Source organism: Bufo bufo, chromosome 3 (assembly GCF_905171765.1).
Source record: "Bufo bufo chromosome 3, aBufBuf1.1, whole genome shotgun sequence".
Taxonomy (NCBI): Eukaryota; Metazoa; Chordata; class Amphibia; order Anura; family Bufonidae; genus Bufo; species Bufo bufo.
Window position 1 is genome coordinate 404403875 of NC_053391.1, and position 23637 is coordinate 404427511.

At 42.8% G+C, this 23637-nt stretch overlaps 1 protein-coding gene across 1 annotated transcript in view; it reads right to left on the reverse strand.

Annotated features, from left to right (window-relative positions):
- Positions 1-23637, reverse strand: part of LOC120993823 (dynein beta chain, flagellar outer arm-like) — a 585582-nt gene that overhangs the window by 312227 nt on the left and 249718 nt on the right. The window contains exons 58-61 of the mRNA XM_040422290.1: positions 17791-17917; positions 14372-14577; positions 8258-8330; positions 7603-7766 (exon numbers count right to left, since the gene is read on the reverse strand). Coding sequence (XP_040278224.1) covers positions 7603-7766; positions 8258-8330; positions 14372-14577; positions 17791-17917 — 570 coding nt within the window. The remainder of the gene's footprint in view (positions 1-7602; positions 7767-8257; positions 8331-14371; positions 14578-17790; positions 17918-23637) is intronic.

The following is a 23637-nucleotide window of genomic DNA, read 5'->3' on the forward strand; positions in this document are numbered from 1 at the left end:
ACGGACGTGTGTAACCGTTTAACCCCTAAAAGCTTGCAGAGCTCCCTCGTCACCTTAGACATGAAGGGTGTCCCCTGGTCGGTCAGGATCTCTTTTGGAATCCCCACTCTTGCGAACATGCCCATGAGTTCTTTAGCTATGAGCTTAGCTGAAGTATGACGTAGTGGGATCGCTTCAGGATATCTGGTGGCATAGTCTAAGACCACCAAGATATGCTGGTGCCCTCTGGCCGACTTGTTTATGGGGCCTACCAGATCCATCCCTATTCTTTCGAAGGGGACCTCAATGATGGGCATGGGTACTAGGGGACTGCGATAGTGGGGTTGGGGGCTCGTCATCTGACACACTGGACAGGATTGGCAAAACCTTTTGACCTCCTCATAAACCCCGGGCCAATAGAACCTTTGCAGAATCCGCTCTTGGTTTTTTTTTACGCCCAAATGTCCTCCCAGCACGTGGGAGTGGGCCAAGTCCAGTACCACACGGCGGTATGGCTGGGGTACCACCAGCTGCTCCACTACCTCGTGCTGCACTTTGTCCACCCTATACAGCAGGTCCTGGTTAAAAGCCAAATGGGGAAACACCGAGTCGGCCCCTGGGTGCTGAGCCACCCCATTTACCACTGTCACCCCTTCCCTCGCCCGCAATAATGTCGGATCCTGGAGCTGGGCGGTCCCGAACGTGTCACGGGATACCTCCAGGTCCGGGATGGACGGGGTTTCCACAGATTCGCCTGCCAACACCTCTAGGGGAAACCTATCGGGATGACACTCTACAGGTGATGTGGTGACCCCTACGGCTGGTATCCCCGCATCGGGATCGTCAGGCACTGGGCCAGATTGTCGTCTGTCCCTAAGGGAAGGCATATCGCTCTTCCATAGAGTCCAGAATAAAGGAAAATCCTTTCCCAGTATGGCGGCATAAGGGATTTGGCGTCCCACTCCGACGACATGCTGCACCTCTTTGCCCAACACGGACATGGTAACCCTGGCAGTGGGGTACTCCCGGCGATCCTCATGGATACAGACAATGGACAGGGTTTGCTTCTCTGGGAGTGTTTCAGACACTAGGGACGCATGCACTAGGGTTACCAGGCTCCCAGAGTCCAGCAAAGCATTAATCGGATGCCCATCGATCAAGACTTGGCACAGAGGTGGCATATCGGCGTCCGGCCAGGCATCTGCAGTACATACAGGCCGGGCAAAGAAAGAGGACCGGCGAGCGAACCCGCAGTCCATGGGTTCAGGTGTTTGAGGACAGTTCGCTGCCCTATGTCCTAGGCCGTGGCAGTGCCAACATTGAATCCCCGTGGTCCCTCCCCGGTCTCTCTTCCCTGGAGTAGGACTAGCCTTCCCCCCCCTTTGTGGTTGGGTCCCTTTTTCCGGATCCCTAGCCTGAGAGGGAGCCTAATGGGATTCCCGTACCTGCGCTGAGTCCCGCACCAAGTCCTGGGTCGCCACATACCTCTCGACTAGGCTTACTAACTGATCCAGGTTGCCGGGGTCTCCCTGACCAACCCAGCGCTGTATGGCCCTTGGCAGGGTCCGCACCAAACGATCGACCACCACCCGTTCCACCATCTGCGAGGGGCTCAATGTCTCAGGCTGCAGCCATTTTTTTACTAGGTGTAACAGGTCATAGGCCTGGGACCGAGCAGGCCGGGACTCAGAGAAGGCCCACTGGTAGACTCGATGTGCACGCACATAGGTATTAACCCCAAGACGAGCCAACACCTCCCCCTTCAGCCTCTTATAGCTCTTGGCTTCCTCCTGACTGAGGTCGAAGTAGGCCTTTTGTGCGTCTCCCACTAAAAATGGCGCTACTACTTCGGCCCACTGTTCTGCAGGTAACCTTTCCTGTTCCGCAGTGCGTTCGAAGACCATCAGGAACGCCTCGATATCATCCTCGGGGCCCATCTTTCTTAACGCTGAGCGCACCTTATCCCGGGCAGCAGGTAGGACTGCGGTTCCCCCTGGGACGGCTTGTTGTTGTAACACACGCATGGACTCCTGCATAGTCGCCAGTTGCTGGGCCAGTAGACTATTCAACTGCCGCTGGTCTCTCAGGGCTTCCTCATGTCTCCGAGTAGCCTCCTCATTACTTTGCACCAAGTGTCTAATGGCTTCCTCCATCTTATCTGGAGCCACAAAACTTGCCGGTTTAATATATGACATACAGTCCAAACAACACAATTTTTCGGCCTCACTGCTGTTTGCCCGCTGAAGCCACCAATTGTGGGGATCCGCTCTGGTAGGCAGTGGTAGCGAGTGCAGTATAGAGGCAACACAGACCGGTCTTGGTGTAAAACACAATGCTTTGTTTATTCACACGGTGCATATTTGTGAAAGACGGTGCAGTTCACAGGGAGGGTGGTCACACACAGCAAAATAATAGTTCAAACACAGCAAGTCCCTGCTGCAGGCTACTTGAGGCCTGTTTCAGTCACATAAAGCAAAGTCTATTTAAAGCCAGGAGTAATGTCACCTTTTCTCCTTGGTGAAGTAAGTCCATGAGTCCGGCTCCTAGCCACAGGACATGGATCCCTCCTGGATTCAGCTGCGGGTCCCTGCACACTCCTTTACAGGCCTCAGCACGCAGCCCAGCTCACCTCCACTCCTCACTCTCACAGCCAGAGAACACAGAAGCTCCACACTGTGCACCACACCCTTGTTGCTGGTCAGGTTTTAACCTTTCCCTGCAAAACCTGGCCTGGACCGTGGGGAGACAGGCACCAGCCCGCATATCTGCCTGCTCCCAATAGGAGCCGGCCCGGATCCGTTGTTAACAGCGTAACCGCTGCAAAATGCACTTTTCCGGCTCTTACTCCAGCGGGGCCAGGACCCCCGCTGGCACGTACCTCCCGTTTACCACCACCCCAGGTACTCTCCTACAGTTTCTATGTACATATGTACAGGGAGTGCAGAATTATTAGGCAAGTTGTATTTTTGAGGATTAATTTTATTATTGAACAACAACCATGTTCTCAATGAACCCAAAAAACTCATTAATATCAAAGCTGAATATTTTTGGAAGTAGTTTTTAGTTTGTTTTTAGTTTTAGCTATTTTAGGGGGATATCTGTGTGTGCAGGTGACTATTACTGTGCATAATTATTAGGCAACTTAACAAAAAACAAATATATACCCATTTCAATTATTTATTTTTACCAGTGAAACCAATATAACATCTCAACATTCACAAATATACATTTCTGACATTCAAAAACAAAACAAAAACAAATCAGTGACCAATATAGCCACCTTTCTTTGCAAGGACACTCAAAAGCCTGCCATCTATGGATTCTGTCAGTGTTTTAATCTGTTCACCATCAACATTGCGTGCAGCAGCAACCACAGCCTCCCAGACACTGTTCAGAGAGGTGTACTGTTTTCCCTCCTTGTAAATCTCACATTTGATGATGGACCACAGGTTCTCAATGGGGTTCAGATCAGGTGAACAAGGAGGCCATGTCATTAGATTTTCTTCTTTTATACCCTTTCTTGCCAGCCACGCTGTGGAGTACTTGGACGCGTGTGATGGAGCATTGTCCTGCATGAAAATCATGTTTTTCCTGAAGGATGCAGACTTCTTCCTGTACCACTGCTTGAAGAAGGTGTCTTCCAGAAACTGGCAGTAGGACTGGGAGTTGAGCTTGACTCCATCCTCAACCCGAAAAGGCCCCACAAGCTCATCTTTGATGATACCAGCCCAAACCAGTACTCCACCTCCACCTTGCTGGCGTCTGAGTCGGACTGGAGCTCTCTGCCCTTTACCAATCCAGCCACGGGCCCATCCATCTGGCCCATCAAGACTCACTCTCATTTCATCAGTCCATAAAACCTTAGAAAAATCAGTCTTGAGATATTTCTTGGCCCAGTCTTGACGTTTCAGCTTGTGTGTCTTGTTCAGTGGTGGTCGTCTTTCAGCCTTTCTTACCTTTGCCATGTCTCTGAGTATTGCACACCTTGTGCTTTTGGGCACTCCAGTGATGTTGCAGCTCTGAAATATGGCCAAACTGGTGGCAAGTGGCATCTTGGCAGCTGCACGCTTGACTTTTCTCAGTTCATGGGCAGTTATTTTGCGCCTTGGTTTTTCCACACGCTTCTTGCGACCCTGTTGACTATTTTGAATGAAACGCTTGATTGTTCGATGATCACGCTTCAGAAGCTTTGCAATTTTAAGAGTGCTGCATCCCTCTGCAAGATATCTCACTATTTTTGACTTTTCTAAGCCTGTCAAGTCCTTCTTTTGACCCATTTTGCCAAAGGAAAGGAAGTTGCCTAATAATTATGCACACCTGATATAGGGTGTTGATGTCATTAGACCACACCCCTCCTCATTACAGAGATGCACATCACCTAATATGCTTAATTGGTAGTAGGCTTTCGAGCCTATACAGCTTGGAGTAAGACAACATGCATACAGAGGATGATGTGGTCAAAATACTCATTTGCCTAATAATTCTGCACGCAGTGTATACACACTTAGGCCTCATGCAGATCGATAATTATTTCTATGGGGCCGCAAAAAAATGTGGACAGCACACGAATGTTATATGTGTGCTGTTCGCATCCATTTATCAGAGAAAGTTAATACAAGGTACTTACTAATGTATTGTGATTGTCCATATTGCCTCCTTTGCTACACTATTTCCATGGTTACAACCACCCTGCAATCCATCAGTGGTGGCTGTGCTTGTACACTATAAGAAAAAATGTTAGCCTCTCTGGTGGCTGGGACCGTGGGAGATCATGTAGGCTGATACTTTTTTCTATAGTGTGCAAGCACGTCCATGCTGCTGGACTGCAGGGTGGTCGTAGCCATGGAAACTTTCTCTGCATTATAAATGCTATTTGCTGAAGTGGCAAAACCCCTTTAAGGACTCAGTGAATTTTCATTTTTTTTGTTTTTATTTGCTTCTCCTCAAATTCACATAGCCACATGAGTGCTTGCTTTTTGCAGGACCAGTTGTATTTTAATCTCATCATTTAGTTTACCATATTATGTATTGCAAAATAAAAGAAAAAATATTTTTGGAGTGAAAAAGAGAAGAAAAACATAATTCCACCATTGTTATTTATCTTAGGACTTATTTTTTTGTGTGGGGTGAACTGTACTTTTTATTGGTACCATTTTGGGATATATGCAACTTTTTTATCACTTTTTGATAAATCTTTTGTGGGGGATAAGTGACCAAAAACTGTGGATGCAGCCATTTCAATGTTTTTTCTATTACGGCTTTGACTGTATGGGATAAATACTATAATGTAATATTTCGGACAAATTTCTGACTTGGCGATGTCAATTATGGTTACTTTTGCATAGGTTATTTTTATATGTAAAACTGCTATTGACTGCATCACCTGAGAGGTTAAATGACTGGGATCAGAATTGTCTCTGATCCTGGTCACTGTCAGCAGGTGGCAGCTGTATTACACAGTTGGCACCAACCATATATGGAGCAATCTCAACTGGTAAGTTTGCCTCATACATACTCCATGCGGGCTAAAAGTTGCCATACACATTAGACTATTGTTGGCAAACCATTCGGTGGGTATGGGGCCCTCCTGACTCTCCCATGATGGCAGATGTCAAGGCAAAGAAGATCAAGCTGTTAGAATTCTACATGTCTGATCTTTTTCGAGGTGTCTGGCAACAGCTTACTCACCTCTCCATATTCACCATAGCCAGAGCTATGTATGAAGGTCAGAAGAGATAGCTGTCAGTCAAATTAGTGTTCAGCCACCAGGTATCTAATGTGTATGGCCAGCCTTAGGCCTCATGCACACGACTGTTGTTGTGTTCCGTGTCCGTTGTTCCGTTTTCAGTGATTTTCTGCGGACCCATTGACTTTCAATGGGTCCGTTGAAAACTCGGATAATGCACCGTTTGTCATCCGCGTCCGTGATCCGTGTTTCCAGTCCGTCAAAAAAATATATAATATATAATATATAAGACCGCGGCACTCGAATTGAGTAAATAGTTGTTTTTATTTATTTATCCATCCAGAAAAAATAGGCTAAGGCCAACGTTTCGGTCTCATCTCGAGACCTTGTTCACGGCCTGTATATTGGATACGTCTGGTGCGGTGGATGGCTAGTGCTGTCAATGGCTATGACCTGTCCTATTTTTTTCACGGACAACGGTTCTCGGACCCATTCAAGTCAATGGGTCCGTGAAAAAACACAGAGGCACACAAGATTGTCATCCGTGTCCACATCCGTTTTTTTCCTATCATTTGCATGGCAAACTTGACTTAGATTTTTTTTCACTTTCCTTCATGTCTGGTGATCCTCCAAAAATCAAGGAAGACACACGGAAACAAAAACGGAAACGGATCATGGAACAACGGAACCCCGTTTTGCGGACTGCGAAAAAATACTGTCATGTGCATGAGGCCTTAGACTGAAAGTCAGGCCTGGGTACGATCAATAGGAACAGCATCAATGTGAATGGTATATGTATTTTTTTTCTAACAAACATACAAATTCATACACACTGCATAGTTACATAGAATGTGTCATAGAAACATAGAATGTGTCGGCAGATAAGAACCATTTGGCCCATCTAGTCTGCCCAATATACTGAATACTATGGATAGCCCCTGGCCCTATCTTATATGAAGGATGGCCTTATGCCTATCCCATGCATGCTTAAACTCCTTCACTGTATTTGCAGCTACCACTTCTGCAGGAAGGCTATTCCATGCATCCACTACTCTCTCAGTAAAGTAATACTTCCTGATATTACTTTTAAACCTTTGCCCCTCTAATTTAAAACGATGTCCTCTTGTAGCAGTTTTTCTTCTTTTAAATATCCTCTCCTCTTTTACCTTGTTGATTCCCTTTATGTATTTAAAAGTTTCTATCATATCCCCTGTATTTTACCATATGTATTGTTTCTATCATATCCCCTGTATTGTATCATATGTATTTTTTCTTTCAGTGACAATGCTTATTCTACAGTTTTAATTTGCACAAATGAATGTAGCTTTCACTTATCCTTCTACCTGCCAAAAAAATAAAATATACAATAAGAGACGTAGTTGCTTTTTAGAAAAAGAAAAAAACATTAGGATTTTTTTGTCTGCAGTTTTATTACTATGCTCACCATGTGCATCGACTAATACATAATACATTTTTTGTAATGCCAGCAAAAAGTACATCAAGTCTAACTCTAGTTAAAACAATGAAAATATACGAGCTCATCATTCCTACACAAAAGGGCTGAGCGCTTGGCAATGAAACAAGGACATTTGGACAGAACTAAACTAACAAGGGCAAAAAGTGCATGTTCATCTCAAAATCGTAGTGATTGATCATGGGTCTGAAATACAGAGAATAGGGCAAACAAGCTCAAGTCAGCCTTTTCCAGTCACTGTCACATATAGCCATGGGACTGACTTTTTTTCACTTATAGTGAGACTGGCATCTCTTACCTTTATGTATCACAGTCTATCATGACATGCCGTCACTGAGCAGTTCCTAAACAGCTTTTACAAGTAGCACAAAGAGCTGACACAGCAATACCTGTTCCTGGAAGTGAACTGATGGTCCTTTTAAATGAGTCCAACAAAGATGTAACATCTTTTCCTCTCCGTTACCTGAATATTTTTGCAAGGTCACGAAGTGTAAATATGTAGTGACATCGCTGAGACGTCCCCAGGAACACAGTCCTCAGTCTTTCCTGTAGCTCTACTGAAACTTTTGTAATGGCTAAAATTAATTCCTGGAGGTGATTAGTAGACACAGCGCCTGAACTGTCAACCTGAAATCACAAGAAAATGGGTCAATGCCAACCCAGATGAGGGGAAAAAAAAAATCAATAGATACTTCGAATAGGAGCGCGTTTAACGAAATGTGAAATGTTAAACACGATGCTGATAAGCGTATCCTTGGCAATTAGTGCAATGACTAGTGGCATAATAAAAATGACTTCCTGAACATAAAAATAAAACAAATGAGACAAACCACAAAAGGAAACTGGCAGTCGAGAGATTTCTCTATAATTGTCTCTCCTTGATGTATAGATATTAAATTGTTACTTTTAAAGAGTGCTTGGATTGTGGTAAATCCTAAATGTGTCACTAAATTTTACAGCCACTTGTGAAGCACCGCAATTATTTCATTATGACAGGCCATTAACTAATAAGTGGTAGGCTACAAGCTTACAACGAGCACACAATTAGCTGAGCTGCTGCGACGCTGTTCATGTTCCTTAACATTTCAGTAATGAAGGAGAGAAGACAGGTACTGTACCTTGTGTTCTGTTACTCCTGGCACAAAGTGAGCATTCAGTAGGCTGCTGAATATCCCAAGCTGTTCACTTTGACTGCAAGAATGAGAAATTAGACAAATCAATCCACCTTTTTCTTCACATTCTAGTTATATTTTAGAGGCATTTAACTAGTGATGAGCGAAGTTTTCAAAAATTCAATTCGACCGCTTCACCAAACTTAGACCAGAAATTTGAGTAGTTACAAAGTGCTTTGTCACCAATCACATTCCATTGTTTGTAGCGGGCGCAATGACCGGGAATGGCGATTGCGCCACCCTGTCATTGATCCCCCTCAGATGCCATGTTCAACGCTGATCACAGTATCTGAGAGTCACATTGAGGCCTTTCAGGGGTTAATCAGGGGTTAAAAAAAAAAGTACATACTCACCTTATCCACTTGATCACGGAGAGGCCATCACAGCCATCTTGACTGAAGAAAATGTGCCAAATCTTGCGTGCGCTGATGAGATGACGTCACCACGCTGGATGGATGCGGTGATTTCATCACTGAAGATGTCATCATGTCTGGCCAGCGTGATCACGTGGTGACGTTACTCGTCAGCACGCACAATTTGGTGCGTTTTCTTAAATGAAGATGGCCCCAACAGCCTCTCTGCAATCAAATAGATGAGGTAAGGTTTATTGGTGGGTTTTTACCGCCATTTCAGGAAAAATTGATTAGTTACCACAAAGCTCATGGAAACTCGCCTTCGTGACAAATCTAATTTTTCCTGAAATTCAGATGAAAGTCCACTGCATTAACTTGGATTATGGCTTATAGCTTATGAAAACCCCAAAGTCACAATCTCAGGAAACCTTTGCTCAGGGGGTATGGATTAATTAGCTGACTAGAGTGTGACACTTTGAGCCTAGAATATTGAACCTTCTCACAAAATTCTAATTTTAATTTGCATTACTGAAATAAATGAACTTTTGCACGATATTCTAATGTTTTGAGTTTCACCTGTGTATACGATGAATTGTCCTTGGAATCAGTGAGGCTGTCATTGATGAAGAGCGTATACTGTATATGTCTATACACTGCGTGCAGAATTATTAGGCAAATGAGTATTTTGACCACATCATCCTCTTTATGCATGTTGTCTTACTCCAAGCTGTATAGGCTCGAAAGCCTACTACCAATTAAGCATATTAGGTGATGTGCATCTCTGTAATGAGAAGGGGTGTGGTCTAATGACATCAACACCCTATATCAGGCGTGCATAATTATTAGGCAACTTCCTTTCCTTTGGCAAAATGGGTCAAAAGAAGGACTTGACAGGCTCAGAAAAGTCAAAAATAGTGAGATATCTTGCAGAGGGATGCAGCACTCTTAAAATTGCAAAGCTTCTGAACGCTGATCATCGAACAATCAAGCGTTTCATTCAAAATAGTCAACAGGGTCGCAAGAAGCGTGTGGAAAAACCAAGGCGCAAAATAACTGCCCATGGACTGAGAAAAGTCAAGCGTGCAGCTGCCAAGATGCCACTTGCCACCAGTTTGGCCATATTTCAGAGCTGCAACATCACTGGAGTGCCCAAAAGCACAAGGTGTGCAATACTCAGAGACATGGCCAAGGTAAGAAAGGCTGAAAGACGACCACCACTGAACAAGACACACAAGCTGAAACGTCAAGACTGGGCCAAGAAATATCTCAAGACTGATTTTTCTAAGGTTTTATGGACTGATGAAATGAGAGTGAGTCTTGATGGGCCAGATGGATGGGCCCGTGGCTGGATTGGTAAAAGGCAGAGAGCTCCAGTCCGACTCAGACGCCAGCAAGGTGGAGGTGGAGTACTGGTTTGGGCTGGTATCATCAAAGATGAGCTTGTGGGGCCTTTTCGGGTTGAGGATGGAGTCAAGCTCAACTCCCAGTCCTACTGCCAGTTTCTGGAAGACACCTTCTTCAAGCAGTGGTACAGGAAGAAGTCTGCATCCTTCAAGAAAAACATGATTTTCATGCAGGACAATGCTCCATCACACGCGTCCAAGTACTCCATAGCGTGGCTGGCAAGAAAGGGTATAAAAGAAGAAAATCTAATGACATGGCCTCCTTGTTCACCTGATCTGAACCCCATTGAGAACCTGTGGTCCATCATCAAATGTGAGATTTACAAGGAGGGAAAACAGTACACCTCTCTGAACAGTGTCTGGGAGGCTGTGGTTGCTGCTGCACGCAATGTTGATGGTGAACAGATCAAAACACTGACAGAATCCATGGATGGCAGGATTTTGAGTGTCCTTGCAAAGAAAGGTGGCTATATTGGTCACTGATTTGTTTTTGTTTTGTTTTTGAATGTCAGAAATGTATATTTGTGAATGTTGAGATGTTATATTGGTTTCACTGGTAAAAATAAATAATTGAAATGGGTATATATTTGTTTTTTGTTAAGTTGCCTAATAATTATGCACAGTAATAGTCACCTGCACACACAGATATCCCCCTAAAATAGCTAAAACTAAAAACAAACTAAAAACTACTTCCAAAAATATTCAGCTTTGATATTAATGAGTTTTTTGGGTTCATTGAGAACATGGTTGTTGTTCAATAATAAAATTAATCCTCAAAAATACAACTTGCCTAATAATTCTGCACTCCCTGTAGAGTATTCAATTGGAAACAGCCAAATCTGTGAAAACTTGCTTTGTAGGTGGTTGCTGGCGGTTAGTTTTCTACTAAAGTACCATATTTGGGGAGACTAGATGGGCCAAATGGTTCTTATCTGCCGACACATTATATGTTTCTATGTTTCTATTTCCAAATTATTTGACAATGGAGGCCTGAAAAAATTTCAGTCTCGATTGATGAGAATCTCCACTACATGAGAAAATACAACTATGTAATAGAAAATTCTTCCCTCTAGAAATAATAACGTACATGAATATTAATTACATTAGACATTTCTATAAACTTTCATTTCAAAACTGAAAACTAATTACTGGTACTTTTTCACCCTGTAAGATGCATATTTTTACCCCAAAAGTGTGTGTGTGTGAGTGTGAAGGGGGATGGCAGTGTATCTTTCTTATAGGGTAAATACTACTTATAAATATACTAATAATTAATAATTAGTACAGTAGGACTGGGAAGGGGGAGTTAGTACAGTGTTCCTAGTGCTTGCAGTAGTCACTGCTCCCTGGTTTTCTCCTGCCGGTGCTGCACTCTCTGCTGTGACCTGGACACAGCGTGTGGACGCAAGCACGCTTTGTGGCCTCACTCTGTGTGATCTCTGGAGTCGCATAGCAGTCAGGAGCAGGAGAGCTGAGTTCATTTTTATTTTTTGGTCTGATTGGAGGTCTGAACTGAGTGGACTGGACAGGAGAATCTTATAGAGAGAAAAATATGGCATACCCAAACCAAGAACGATATCCACGACACTTACTATCTGTACAGATTGCCTGCATGGCCTCCAATCCCCCGGGAATTAAAAGTGAGTAGTGCTGATCAAATTTTTATGTGAAAATTTCTCGGAATAAGTTGCCATGTGGGTGCACATGAGGAGTAACATTATTTTTAAACATTATATAACTTGTAAAATACAAAAACGAAAAGTCAGTCCTGTGTCCCAACACGGACAATTACTTGCGCTGCTGCTGGTCCCGGAATAGTGTGGTAGGTCGTTCACACTGGTTTATGCAAATCAAAGGGTTTTGGAACCGCGCTGCTAGAGACTATGTCTCCCGGTCAACAGTGGATAGCATAGGGTATCAGCCCCTCTCCTCGACACCCAAAGGATCTGATCTTCCCCAGACCTCCTCCTCTACAGGGTTTAAAGAAGATAGGCAGAATAGTGAAGCACCCTTTGCAATCTTTTTATAAAAGGTTTTATTCTACTCACAAGAGTCGGTAGACAAAAAGCATATAGTACAAATCAATCGTCACGTTCCTGCCCAACCCGGGTTTCGCTGCCTGAAGAAGCGAGGCAGCGAAACCCGGGTTGGGCAGGAACGTAACGATTGATTTGTACTATATGCTTTTTGTCTACCGACTCTTGTGAGTAGAATAAAACCTTTTATAAAAAGATTGCAAAGGGTGCTTCACTATTCTGCCTATCTTCTTTAAACCCTGTAGAGGAGGAGGTCTGGGGAAGATCGGATCCTTTGGGTGTCGAGGAGAGGGGCTGATACCCTATGCTATCCACTGTTGACCGGGAGACATAGTCTCTAGCAGAGCGGTTCCAAAACCCTTTGATTATATAACTTGTATCTGGTATTTCTTTAATGGTTTTCTCTCTGCAGTCTGACTACTATTCAAATATTTTTTTGGGCTAGCAGGTATTGTATCTGCACAAGTGCAAGACATGAAGAGACAGGGGATCCTGCTTCCTAAAGCCTATATCAGACTGGCCAATTGTCTGCCAGTTCATTAATGAGCATTCGCGGGAACGCTCATGAGTGGTGATCTGACAGTCTAATACTGCCTCTGAGCAAACGCTCATTCATTGGGCAATCCAGATTTTTATGCATGCTTAAAAATCATTGTTTGCTGGCAGAAGATTGTGCTGTCTAATCAAGATCTGCTGCCGGCAAACAACTAGACAGTATGGGGATAAGCGATGGCATAACGATCGCTCCTCCCCATGCTGTGGCGGTGATTGCTGCATGCAATAGTTTCCTCTGCTAACGAGCATGTGATTCCCGGGAAGGAACGCTTCCCTCCCGACAATCGCCTGCCTGATCTGGCTGTCTAATACAGCTTTAACTCTCTGTAGCACACCTTTAAAAGCTGCAGCAGTAATGGAGGGCATTACACAGCAGAACCAAGCAATTTAGATGCAAATCCAACAGTTCATAACGAAAATAAATCACTTACAAATCAGCAGTAGTCTGCCTGTCTGTTTCTCTGTCTCTGACTGTCGACAGCAGCCCCACTCTTCTACTCCCCCCCCCCAGCCTGCTCTTCATACACTTCTACAAAATATAATCTTTCGATGAGCAAGCAGCCTATTCTGACTGAAAATGGAGAAACATCTTTTTCTGATAAGATATATTACAAACTTTCTATATTTACTTAATTAAATATCAGTTACTCATTATCTGTTTACTTTTTAATTGTGGGTACAAATTGGAGAAATGTTTAATAATGCACACTTCCTCCCTGTATTGTCTGTATAGAAAGTGCAGCTGGATGTGTGGGCTTTATGGTTGCTAAAATCAATGGATGTTAATTGCCAGACAAACATCACATATTTTTTCAGTCTCCAGAAAGTGATCAAACACAGTCCCTTTCCCCAGAAACCAAGGTAGATGCATTCAGAAAATTATTTACATTTATATTGTTGCTATTTTGCCTTATCTAGACCTTCAGCAGTACAAAAGTGCTGTCATTAAAGGTAAAATCATACGTGCAGAGGTGAACAACTTTCTGCTCATTCAGTGGTGGTGAAGCGCTGCATTTACATGCAGCGATCACCTTCACAGTATGAGAACAAGTGATGGTTGGTGTGTAGACAGCACAATCTGCTGCTCAGAAGTGATAATTTACTTTCAAGCACTAACAAGAGTTTCACCCAATGAAACTGTGCCTTTACACAGGCAGATTGTCGGGAATGAGCATTCGCAGGAATGTTCATCCACGATATTCTACCCGATCGGCCCATGTAAATCCACCTTAACTTATGCTTGTCAACTTTCTGGCAGATGTGACTGGGAAATTTGGGTGTGTGGCACACGTGTTAAAACACCAGAATTTTTTTTTAGCTGTTTGATAAATTTGACACATCTTTACAAATAACTGTTTAGTTATTCCATTTTTTGCAACTACTAGTTAACCACACCCATTTTTACCCACTTTTCAAAAGTCGCAAAAGTGGTGCATAAATGCAAAAAGTCACAATTTTTGCAGCAAAAATTTTTATGGCAGAAAACTGGCATACACGGCTTCGTAATTTCCCCCTTGTGTGGATCCAACTCAATATGTAGACATGGTCACTACATAACAGACTGAAATCAGAAAAGTATCAAGGAAACACACATCTACATTATGAATTTCTTTTGGGAGGTCTCATTTAGTCCTATTGAGAACTGAATTAGTTTGACATGGCAAAAAAATTAACAAAGTAACGAAACACAAAAGTAGTACAGAAATTCCAAACCTTGGGTACTTGCAGTGAAAGGAACAGAAATGTCTGAGGAGACGACTTTGCTCTGGTGAACTGGAAACTGTTGCTGTGTTCCAAGTTGCCAGGTATATTATGCCTTCTATGGTTTTCCATTTCAAAGTGGTGGGATCAAATATTCTTTTTTGGTCAAGAAGCTGCCGAACAAACTCACAAGCTGGCTGATAACCATCCTCATTGACCTATGAAGACACATTAAAAACACGCAGTTCTGTTACAAGCTTGCCCCATACCTGCTCTTCATGTATTTTACTAATCAGAATTGTCTCTACTTAGTATTGCTAGACTCTGAACAATCTGAACTCTAGTTATCTGTCTTAGGCCTCATGCACACGACCGTTGTGTGCATCCGCGGCCGTTGTTCCGTTTTCCGTTTTTTTTTCGCGGACCCATTGACTTTCAATGGGTCCGTGGAAAAATCGGAAAATGCACCGTTTGGCGTCCGCGTCCGTTATCCGTTTTTCCAGTCCGTGAAAAAAATAGGACCTGTCCTATTTTTTTCACGGACAACGGTTCACGGACCCATTCAAGTTAATGGGTCCGTGAAAAATCACGGATGCACACAAGATAGTCATCCGCGTCCGTGATCCGTGTCCGTGATCCGTGTCCGTTTTTCCTATCATTTTCAATGCAAACTTGACTTAGTTTTTTTTTTTCACTTTTCATGTTCGTGGATCCTCCAAAAATCAAGGAAGACCCACAGAAGAAAAAACGGTCACGGATCACGGAACAACGGAAATCCGTTTTGCGGACCGCAAAAAAAAACGGTCGTGTGCATGAGGCCTTACATGATGAAAGCTGTAGTACTGTCATATATACAAATGCATGGAAGCACCAAACAGGGCTGTGCAACTGTAACCCTGCACGTACAGCAGATTACTTTATTGGGAAATTCAGGTAATAAAGATGAGTAAGGCATATTTTGCATATGCCCAGACCTCATAGTTGTGCACAACTATGGGAATTATGGATGTGCAAACTATGTTAGTAGTATATAGACGCGACAAAATAACAAGGGACCGGAAACACCTGACACATGTAAACCCAGCTTAATAGCTGATATCTGCACAATGCCCCAAATATAGTCAACTGAGAGCACAGAGGCATCAGGACATGGCTGTAGTGTAAACAGTGGCTGACAGGACCAGGAGAGTAGCTGCAGGGAATTTCATTCCCTAGTCATTGTCTTCCTCTCACTTCTGCTTCTTGGTCTTCATTTGCCAGCGGTGCCGCATACTGTGCTATGACCTGCACATAGTGTGACCTCATGCTGTGTGACAGCACACAGTGGCAAGAAGAGCTCTGGATCTAAGGAGCAGAGGCGTCAGCATCCAGAGCAGAAGAGATGAGTTGAGTTGATGTCTGATTTACATGGGGGTCTTATTAACATGGGGGTCTGAGCTGAGGTCTGATTGGGGGTCTTATAAACATTGGGGGTCTGATCTGAAGTCTGATTTGGGGTATTATTAACACTGGTGGTCTGATCTGAGGTCTGATTGGGGTCTTATTAACACTGGGGGTCTGAGCTGAGGTCTGATTGAAGGTCTTATAATCATTGGGGGTCTGATCTGAAGTCTGATTTGGGGTCTTATTAGCATTGGGGGTCTGAGCTGAGGTCTGATTTGGGGTCTTATTAACACTGGTGGTCTGATCTGAGGTCTGATTGGGGTCTTATTAACACTGGGGGTCTGAGCTGAGGTCTGATTGAAGGTCTTATAATCATTGGGGGTCTGATCTGAAGTCTGATTTGGGGTCCTATTAACATTGGGGGTCTGATCTGAAGTCTGATTTGGGGTCTTATTAACATTGGGGGTCTGAGCTGAGGTCTGATTTGGGGTCTTATTAACACTGGTAGCCTGATCTGAGATCTGATTGGGGACTTATTAACATTGGGGGTCTGATCTGAGGTCTGATGAAAAATATATTTTTTCTTTATTTTCTTCCTCTAAACCAAAAGGTGCTTCTTTTGGGCAGCTGGATCTTATAGGGCAAAAAATACGGTAGAAAAAAGTATAATTATATAAGATTTGCATTGGTTTCGGCTAACAAATAAAATAATGACCAAATACAGATGGTGTGAAAGTGGCCTTCACATGTGTTACAGAAAAGCTCTGCAGCTAAAAATCGGTTCCTTTCATCTCAATGGTGTTGTTTTGGTTAGAAACACATGCACTTCTGCAAGCTCCATTCAAATGAATGGAATTTATTTTCAGTCGCAGAAATTTTGCAAAATGTGCCACATGTGACAATAATTCTGGAACATCTATTATTATGGCTCTGTTCTTCCATTCCTTTATTATTTCCACTATAAGGGCTCGTTCACACGACCTTGTAAAGCCCGTGCCCGTATTGCAGACCGCATTTGCGGATCCGCAATACACGGGTCCCGTTCCGTGGCCATTCCATCCCATTGAATCCTGAGATGCGGAACGGAACACTACAGAAGCACTACGGAGTGCTTTCTGAGGTTCCGTTCTGTGCTTCCACACCGCAAAACGATAGAGCTTGCTCTATCTTTTTGCGGAAACGGAGGGATTGCGGACATATTCAAGTGAGGCCGCGATCTCTATGCGGCTGCCACACGGCAGGTGCCCGTGCTTAGCGGACCACAATTTGCGTTCCACAGCACGGGCACGGGCTTCACACGGTCGTGTGAACAAGCCCTAAGTTATGAATGAATTGCTAGCAGTCTGCAGTAAGGGTACAGAGGTGTGGTAACCAGTTGGGGGTGTCTCTGAAAATGGCAGCACTGATTGGATAGAGTGAGCCTGTGCAGGGACACCCCCCAACTGGTTACCTCCCCTCTGTACTCTTACTGCAGACTGCTAGCAATTCATTCATAACTTCTAGTAGAAATAATAAAGGAATGGCACAACATAGAGCCATAAGAATAGATGCTCCAGAATTATTATTACATGGGGAACACATGAAGCTATTAAAACAGGTATGTCACGACTCACGAGCGGTGACAGGTCCTCTTTAAGGAGGAGACCAGAGAGTCAACAAGGTGTTCACTCATTGTATTTTATACAATGCCAGAACACTTTAAAAATTATGTGTTCTTAAATTATAGATGAGGCTTTATTATTTAATTCCCAAATACATTATTCTTTTATCATTATACTGGCATCAATGTATGTACCTGATTCCAAAAGATATAAATACATTAGCTGTACAGGGTGACATTCAAGCTAAGCTTTCGAACCTCCTACAATTAATGCATTCCAATGCACTTAGCCTTAAGTCACCTACTGTACATGCTGCGCACAGTGTTTAACCTTGCAAGCACCACATTTATAAAATGTGCTTTTGATTTGCCACAGCAAGACAGGTCTTCCAAACTAATTTGCAATAATAGGCAGCCTAGTCTAGTCTCCTGAGAATAAAGTAATCACCTTAGCAAGGTTGAGGTCATCAAGCAAACATAACAATTTCTTGTTTCCTGCTGGTGTATGCAATGTGCCATGTCGCCATTCTAATCGGTCTTTTAAACATCCCCATAGTCTCCGAGGATCCGTAGAACTAGAAAATAAATATGCAAAGTACAAGGATATGTCTGCAATTACAACAATGTCTAATAAGCCAGCAATTATCAGCAGTCTATCATTCCTGAAAGTACATTTGCATGATTTACAGACTTTTCTGGATCATGCGAAATTTAATGTACACATTTTCTTTTTTTTTTATTTCTAAGATCTCACTAAGGAAATATTAAATGTTTCAGTGGTACAAAAAAACTAAATGATAAATATATTTATCAAGAAGTAAAATTTTATTTTCCTATTCAGAGCATATCTTATGAAACCTACATTCTGGTAGCTTCTTAGGCTGGGTTCACACGGGCGAGATTTCCGCGCGGGTGCAATGCGTGAGGTGAATCCCGACCCATTCACTTCTATGGTGCTGTGCACATAAGCAGTGATTTTTTCACGCATCACTTGTGCGTTGCGTGAAAATCGCAGCATGCTCTATATTGTGCGTTTATCACGCAACGCAGGCCCCATAGAAGTGAATGGGGCTGCGTGAAAATCGCAAGCAAGTGCGGGTGCGGTGCAATTTTCACGAATGGTTGCTAAGATGAAAGTCTATTCACCGTATTATTTTCCCTTATAACATGGTTATAAGGGAAAATAATAGCATTCTTTAATACAGAATGCTTAGTAGAAGGTCAATTGAGGGTTAAAAAAATAATAATATTAACTCACCTCCTCCTCTTGATCGCGTAGTTGTCGATCTCTTCTTACTTCTTTAATCATGAGCTGCCGGCTAAAGGACCTGTGGTGACGTCACATCACATGGTCCAATCACATGGTCCATCACCGTGGTGATGGACCATGTGATTGGACCATGTGATGAGCTTAATGACGTCACCACAGGTCCTTTGACAGGTCCTGAAGAAAGAACAGGAGACCGGCAGCTACGCGATCAATTGGAGGAGGTGAGTTAATTTTTTTATTTATTTTTTTAACCCTCAATTGATCTTGTACTAAGCATTCTGTATTAAAGAATGCTATTATTTTCCCTTATAACCATGTTATAAGGGAAACTATTTACATCTACACAACACCGAACCCAAACCTGAACTTCAGTGAAGAATTTCGGGTTCGGGTACCACATTCAGTTTTTTATCACGCGCGTGCAAAACACATTGCAAACACAGTGCAAACACGGGTTTGCCGCTTTGCACCCGGGACGCATCCGGAGCCAAAATGTGACGCTCGTGTGAACCCAGCCTTATGGTACTGGCCACGTTATTACAAAAGTATGTTTAACGTGTTTGTATGTTTTCGGCACTCTTTTGTTGATGCTGTTTGCAGAGTGTCCTTCTACTGGAATCCTGAGTGGCGCATTTATCTAATTACCCTGCAGCACCTCCACAGTGTAAAAGGAGGAATACCCACTGGCTAGTGAAATTAATTGGTTATCAATCTCTGTTTTGGCTGATTTATAGGAGCCCAAAACAAACCACCCACATTCTGAAATCTTTATAAATGGGTATCTAAAGCAGACGCCCCCTTAACCCCTTCCCGACCATCCAATGTAAATATATGTCGGAAGTCATGTATTTAAAGATGGCACTTACGCCCATGCTGTTAAAACTGTGGTGTAGTTTTATAATTTCACACTGTTTGAAAAAAAAAAAATTCCCGCCTCCCACTACATGGCATGCAACCGTGCCATTATGAAGTACAACTTTTCCCACAAAAACGAGCCCTCATACGGCTATGTGAATGGAAAAATAAAAGTTGGTTTTTTTTTGTTTGTTTTTTTGCAATTTACATCAAAATCTAAATACACCCACATTAGTAAATGTGGGCCATTCTCTTCCAGAATCTTAAAAAAAAGAAAAACATTTTCACATTTGCAGCTCTTATTCCATGTAAAAAAGCTGAAAAACAATCATAATGTCACTTTCATTGTTCCATGTCTCCAGATAATATGTTTAGAAAATGGGCTATGAACAACATTTACATTATACTGAGATTGTGCAAACATCCCTGATGCCTTTATGATCTCTTAGTAGGCTCATCTGTAAAAACTGTGCCGCTTTTGAACACAGTGAGACAATTATAATGCAATTACATAGTGCTGTAGTGCTAATTAACCACCTCAGCCCCCAGTGCTTAAACACCCTGAAAGACCAGGCCACTTTTTACACTTCTGACCTACACTACTTTCACCGTTTATTGCTCGGTCATGCAACTTACCACCCAAATGAATTTTACCTCCTTTTCTTCTCACTAATAGAGCTTTCATTTGGTGGTATTTCATTGCTGCTGACATTTTTACTTTTTTTGTTATTAATCGAAATTTAACGATTTTTTTTGCAAAAAAATGACATTTTTCACTTTCAGTTGTAAAATTTTGCAAAAAAAACGACATCCATATAGAAATTTTGCTCTAAATTTATAGTTCTACATGTCTTTGATAAAAAAAAAATGTTTGGGTAAAAAAAAAATGGTTTGGGTAAAAGTTATAGCGTTTACAAACTATGGTACAAAAATGTGAATTTCCGCTTTTTGAAGCAGCTCTGACTTTCTGAGCACCTGTCATGTTTCCTGAGGTTCTACAATGGCCAGACAGTACAAACACCCCACAAATGACCCCATTTCTGAAAGTACACACCCTAAGGTATTCGCTGATGGGCATAGTGAGTTCATAGAACTTTTTATTTTTTGTCACAAGTTAGCGGAAAAAGATGATTTTTTTTTTTTTTTTTTCTTACAAAGTCTCATATTCCACTAACTTGTGACAAAAAATAAAAAGTTCTATGAACTCACTATGCCCATCAGCGAATACCTTGGGGTCTCTTCTTTCCAAAATGGGGTCACTTGTGGGGTAGTTCTACTGCCCTGGCATTCTAGGGGCCCAAATGTGTGGTAAGGAGTTTGAAATCAAATTCTGTAAAAAATGACCTGTGAAATCCGAAAGGTGCTCTTTGGAATATGGGCCCCTTTGCCCACCTAGGCTGCAAAAAAGTGTCACACATCTGGTATCTCCGTACTCAGGAGAAGGTGGGGAATGTGTTTTGGGGTGTCATTTTATATATACCCATGCTGGGTGAGAGAAATATCTTGGCAAAAGACAACTTTTCCCATTTTTTTATACAAAGTTGTCATTTGACCAAGATATTTATCTCACCCAGCATGGGTATATGTAAAAAGACACCCCAAAACACATTCCTCAACTTCTCCTGAGTACAGGGATACCAGATGTGTGACACTTTTTTGCAGCCTAGGTGGGCAAAGGGGCCCATATTCCAAAGAGCACCTTTCGGATTTCACTCCTCATTTTTTCCTGAATTTGATTTCAAACTCCTTACCACACATTTGGGCCCCTAGAATACCAGGGCAGTATAACTACCCCACAAGTGACCCCATTTTGGAAAGAAGACACCCCAAGGTATTCCGTGAGGGGCATGGCGAGTTCCTAGAATTTTTTATTTTTTGTCACAAGTTAGTGGAAAATGATGATTTTTTTTTTTGATTTTTTTTTCATACAAAGTCTCATATTCCACTAACTTGTGACAAAAAATAAAAACTTCCATGAACTCACTATGCCCATCAGCGAATACCTTGGGGTCTCTTCTTTCCAAAATGGGGTCACTTGTGGGGTAGTTATACTGCCCTGGCATTCTAGGGGCCCAAATGTGTGGTAAGGAGTTTGAAATCAAATTCTGTAAAAAATGACCTGTGAAATCCGAAAGGTGCTCTTTTGAATATGGGCCCCTTTGCCCACCTCGGCTGCAAAAAAGTGTCACACATCTGGTATCTCCGTAATTGGGAGAAGTTGGGGAATGTGTTTTGGGGTGTCATTTTACATATACCCATGCTGGGTGAGAGAAATATCTTGGCAAAAGACAACTTTTCCCATTTTTTTTATACAAAGTTGGCATTTGACCAAGATATTTATCTCACCCAGCATGGGTATATGTAAAAAGACACCCCAAAACACATTCCTCAACTTCTCCTGAATACAGAGATACCAGATGTGTGACACTTTTTTGCAGCCTAGGTGGGCAAAGGGGCCCACATTCCAAAGAGCACCTTTCGGATTTCACAGGTCATTTACCTACTTACCACACATTTGGGCCCCTAGAATGCCAGGGCAGTATAACTACCCCACAAGTGACCCCATTTTGGAAAGAAGAGACCCCAAGGTATTCGCTGATGGGCATAGTGAGTTCATGGAAGTTTTTATTTTTTGTCACAAGTTAGTGGAATATGAGACTTTGTATGAAAAAAAAAAAAAAAAATAAGCATTTTCCACTAACTTGTGACAAAAAATAAAAAATTCTAGGAACTCGCCATGCCCCTCACGGAATACCTTGGGGTGTCTTCTTTCCAAAATGGGGTCACTTGTGGGGTAGTTATACTGCCCTGGCATTTTCCAGGGGCCCTAATGTGTGGTAAGTAGGTAAATGACCTGTGAAATCCTAAAGGTGCTCTTTGGAATATGGGCCCCTTTGCCCACCTAGGCTGCAAAAAAGTGTCACACATGTGGTATCGCCGTATTCAGGAGAAGTTGGGGAATGTGTTTTGGGGTGTCATTTTACATATACCCATGCTGGGTGAGAGAAATATCTTGGCAAAAGACAACTTTTCCCATTTTTTTATACAAAGTTGGCATTTGACCAAGATATTTCTCTCACCCAGCATGGGTATATGTAAAATGACACCCCAAAACACATTCCCCAACTTCTCCTGAGTACGGCGATACCAGATGTGTGACACTTTTTTGCAGCCTAGATGCGCAAAGGTGCCCAAATTCCTTTTAGGAGGGCATTTTTAGACATTTGGATACCAGACTTCTTCTCACGCTTTGGGGCCCCTAGAATGCCAGGGCAGTATAAATACCCCACATGTGACCCCATTTTGGAAAGAAGACACCCCAAGGTATTCAATGAGGGGCATGGCGAGTTCATAGAAATTTTTTTTTTTTGGCACAAGTTAGCGGAAATTGATATTTTTAATTTTTTTCTCACAAAGTCTCCCGTTCCGCTAACTTGGGACAAAAATTTCAATCTTTCATGGACTCAATATGCCCCTCACGGAATACCTGGGGGTGTCTTCTTTCCGAAATGGGGTCACATGTGGGGTATTTATACTGCCCTGGCATTCTAGGGGCCCTAAAGCGTGAGAAGAAGTCTGGAATATAAATGTCTAAAAAATTTTACGCATTTGGATTCCGTGAGGGGTAGGGTGAGTTCATGTGAGATTTTATTTTTTGACACAAGTTAGTGGAATATGAGACTTTGTAAGAAAAAAAAAAAAAATTCCGCTAACTTGGGCCAAAAAAATATCTGAATGGAGCCTTACAGAGGGGTGATCAATGACAGGGGGGGTGATCAATGACAGGGGGGTGATCAATGACAGGGGGGTGATCAATGACAGGGGGGTGATCAGGGAGTCTATATGGGGTGATAACCACAGTCATTGATCACGCCCGTGTAAGGCTTCATTCAGACGTCCGGATGCGTTTTGCGGATCCGATCCATCTATCAGTGCATCCGTAAAAATCATGCGGACATCTGAATGGAGCTTTACAGGGGGGTAATCAATGACAGGGGGGTAATCAGGGAGTCTATATGGGGTGATCACCACAGTCATTGATCACGCCCCTGTAAGGCTTCATTCAGACGTCCGGATGCGTTTTGCGGATCCGATCCATCTATCAGTGCATCCGTAAAAATCATGCGGACATCTGAATGGAGCTTTACAGGGGGGTAATCAATGACAGGG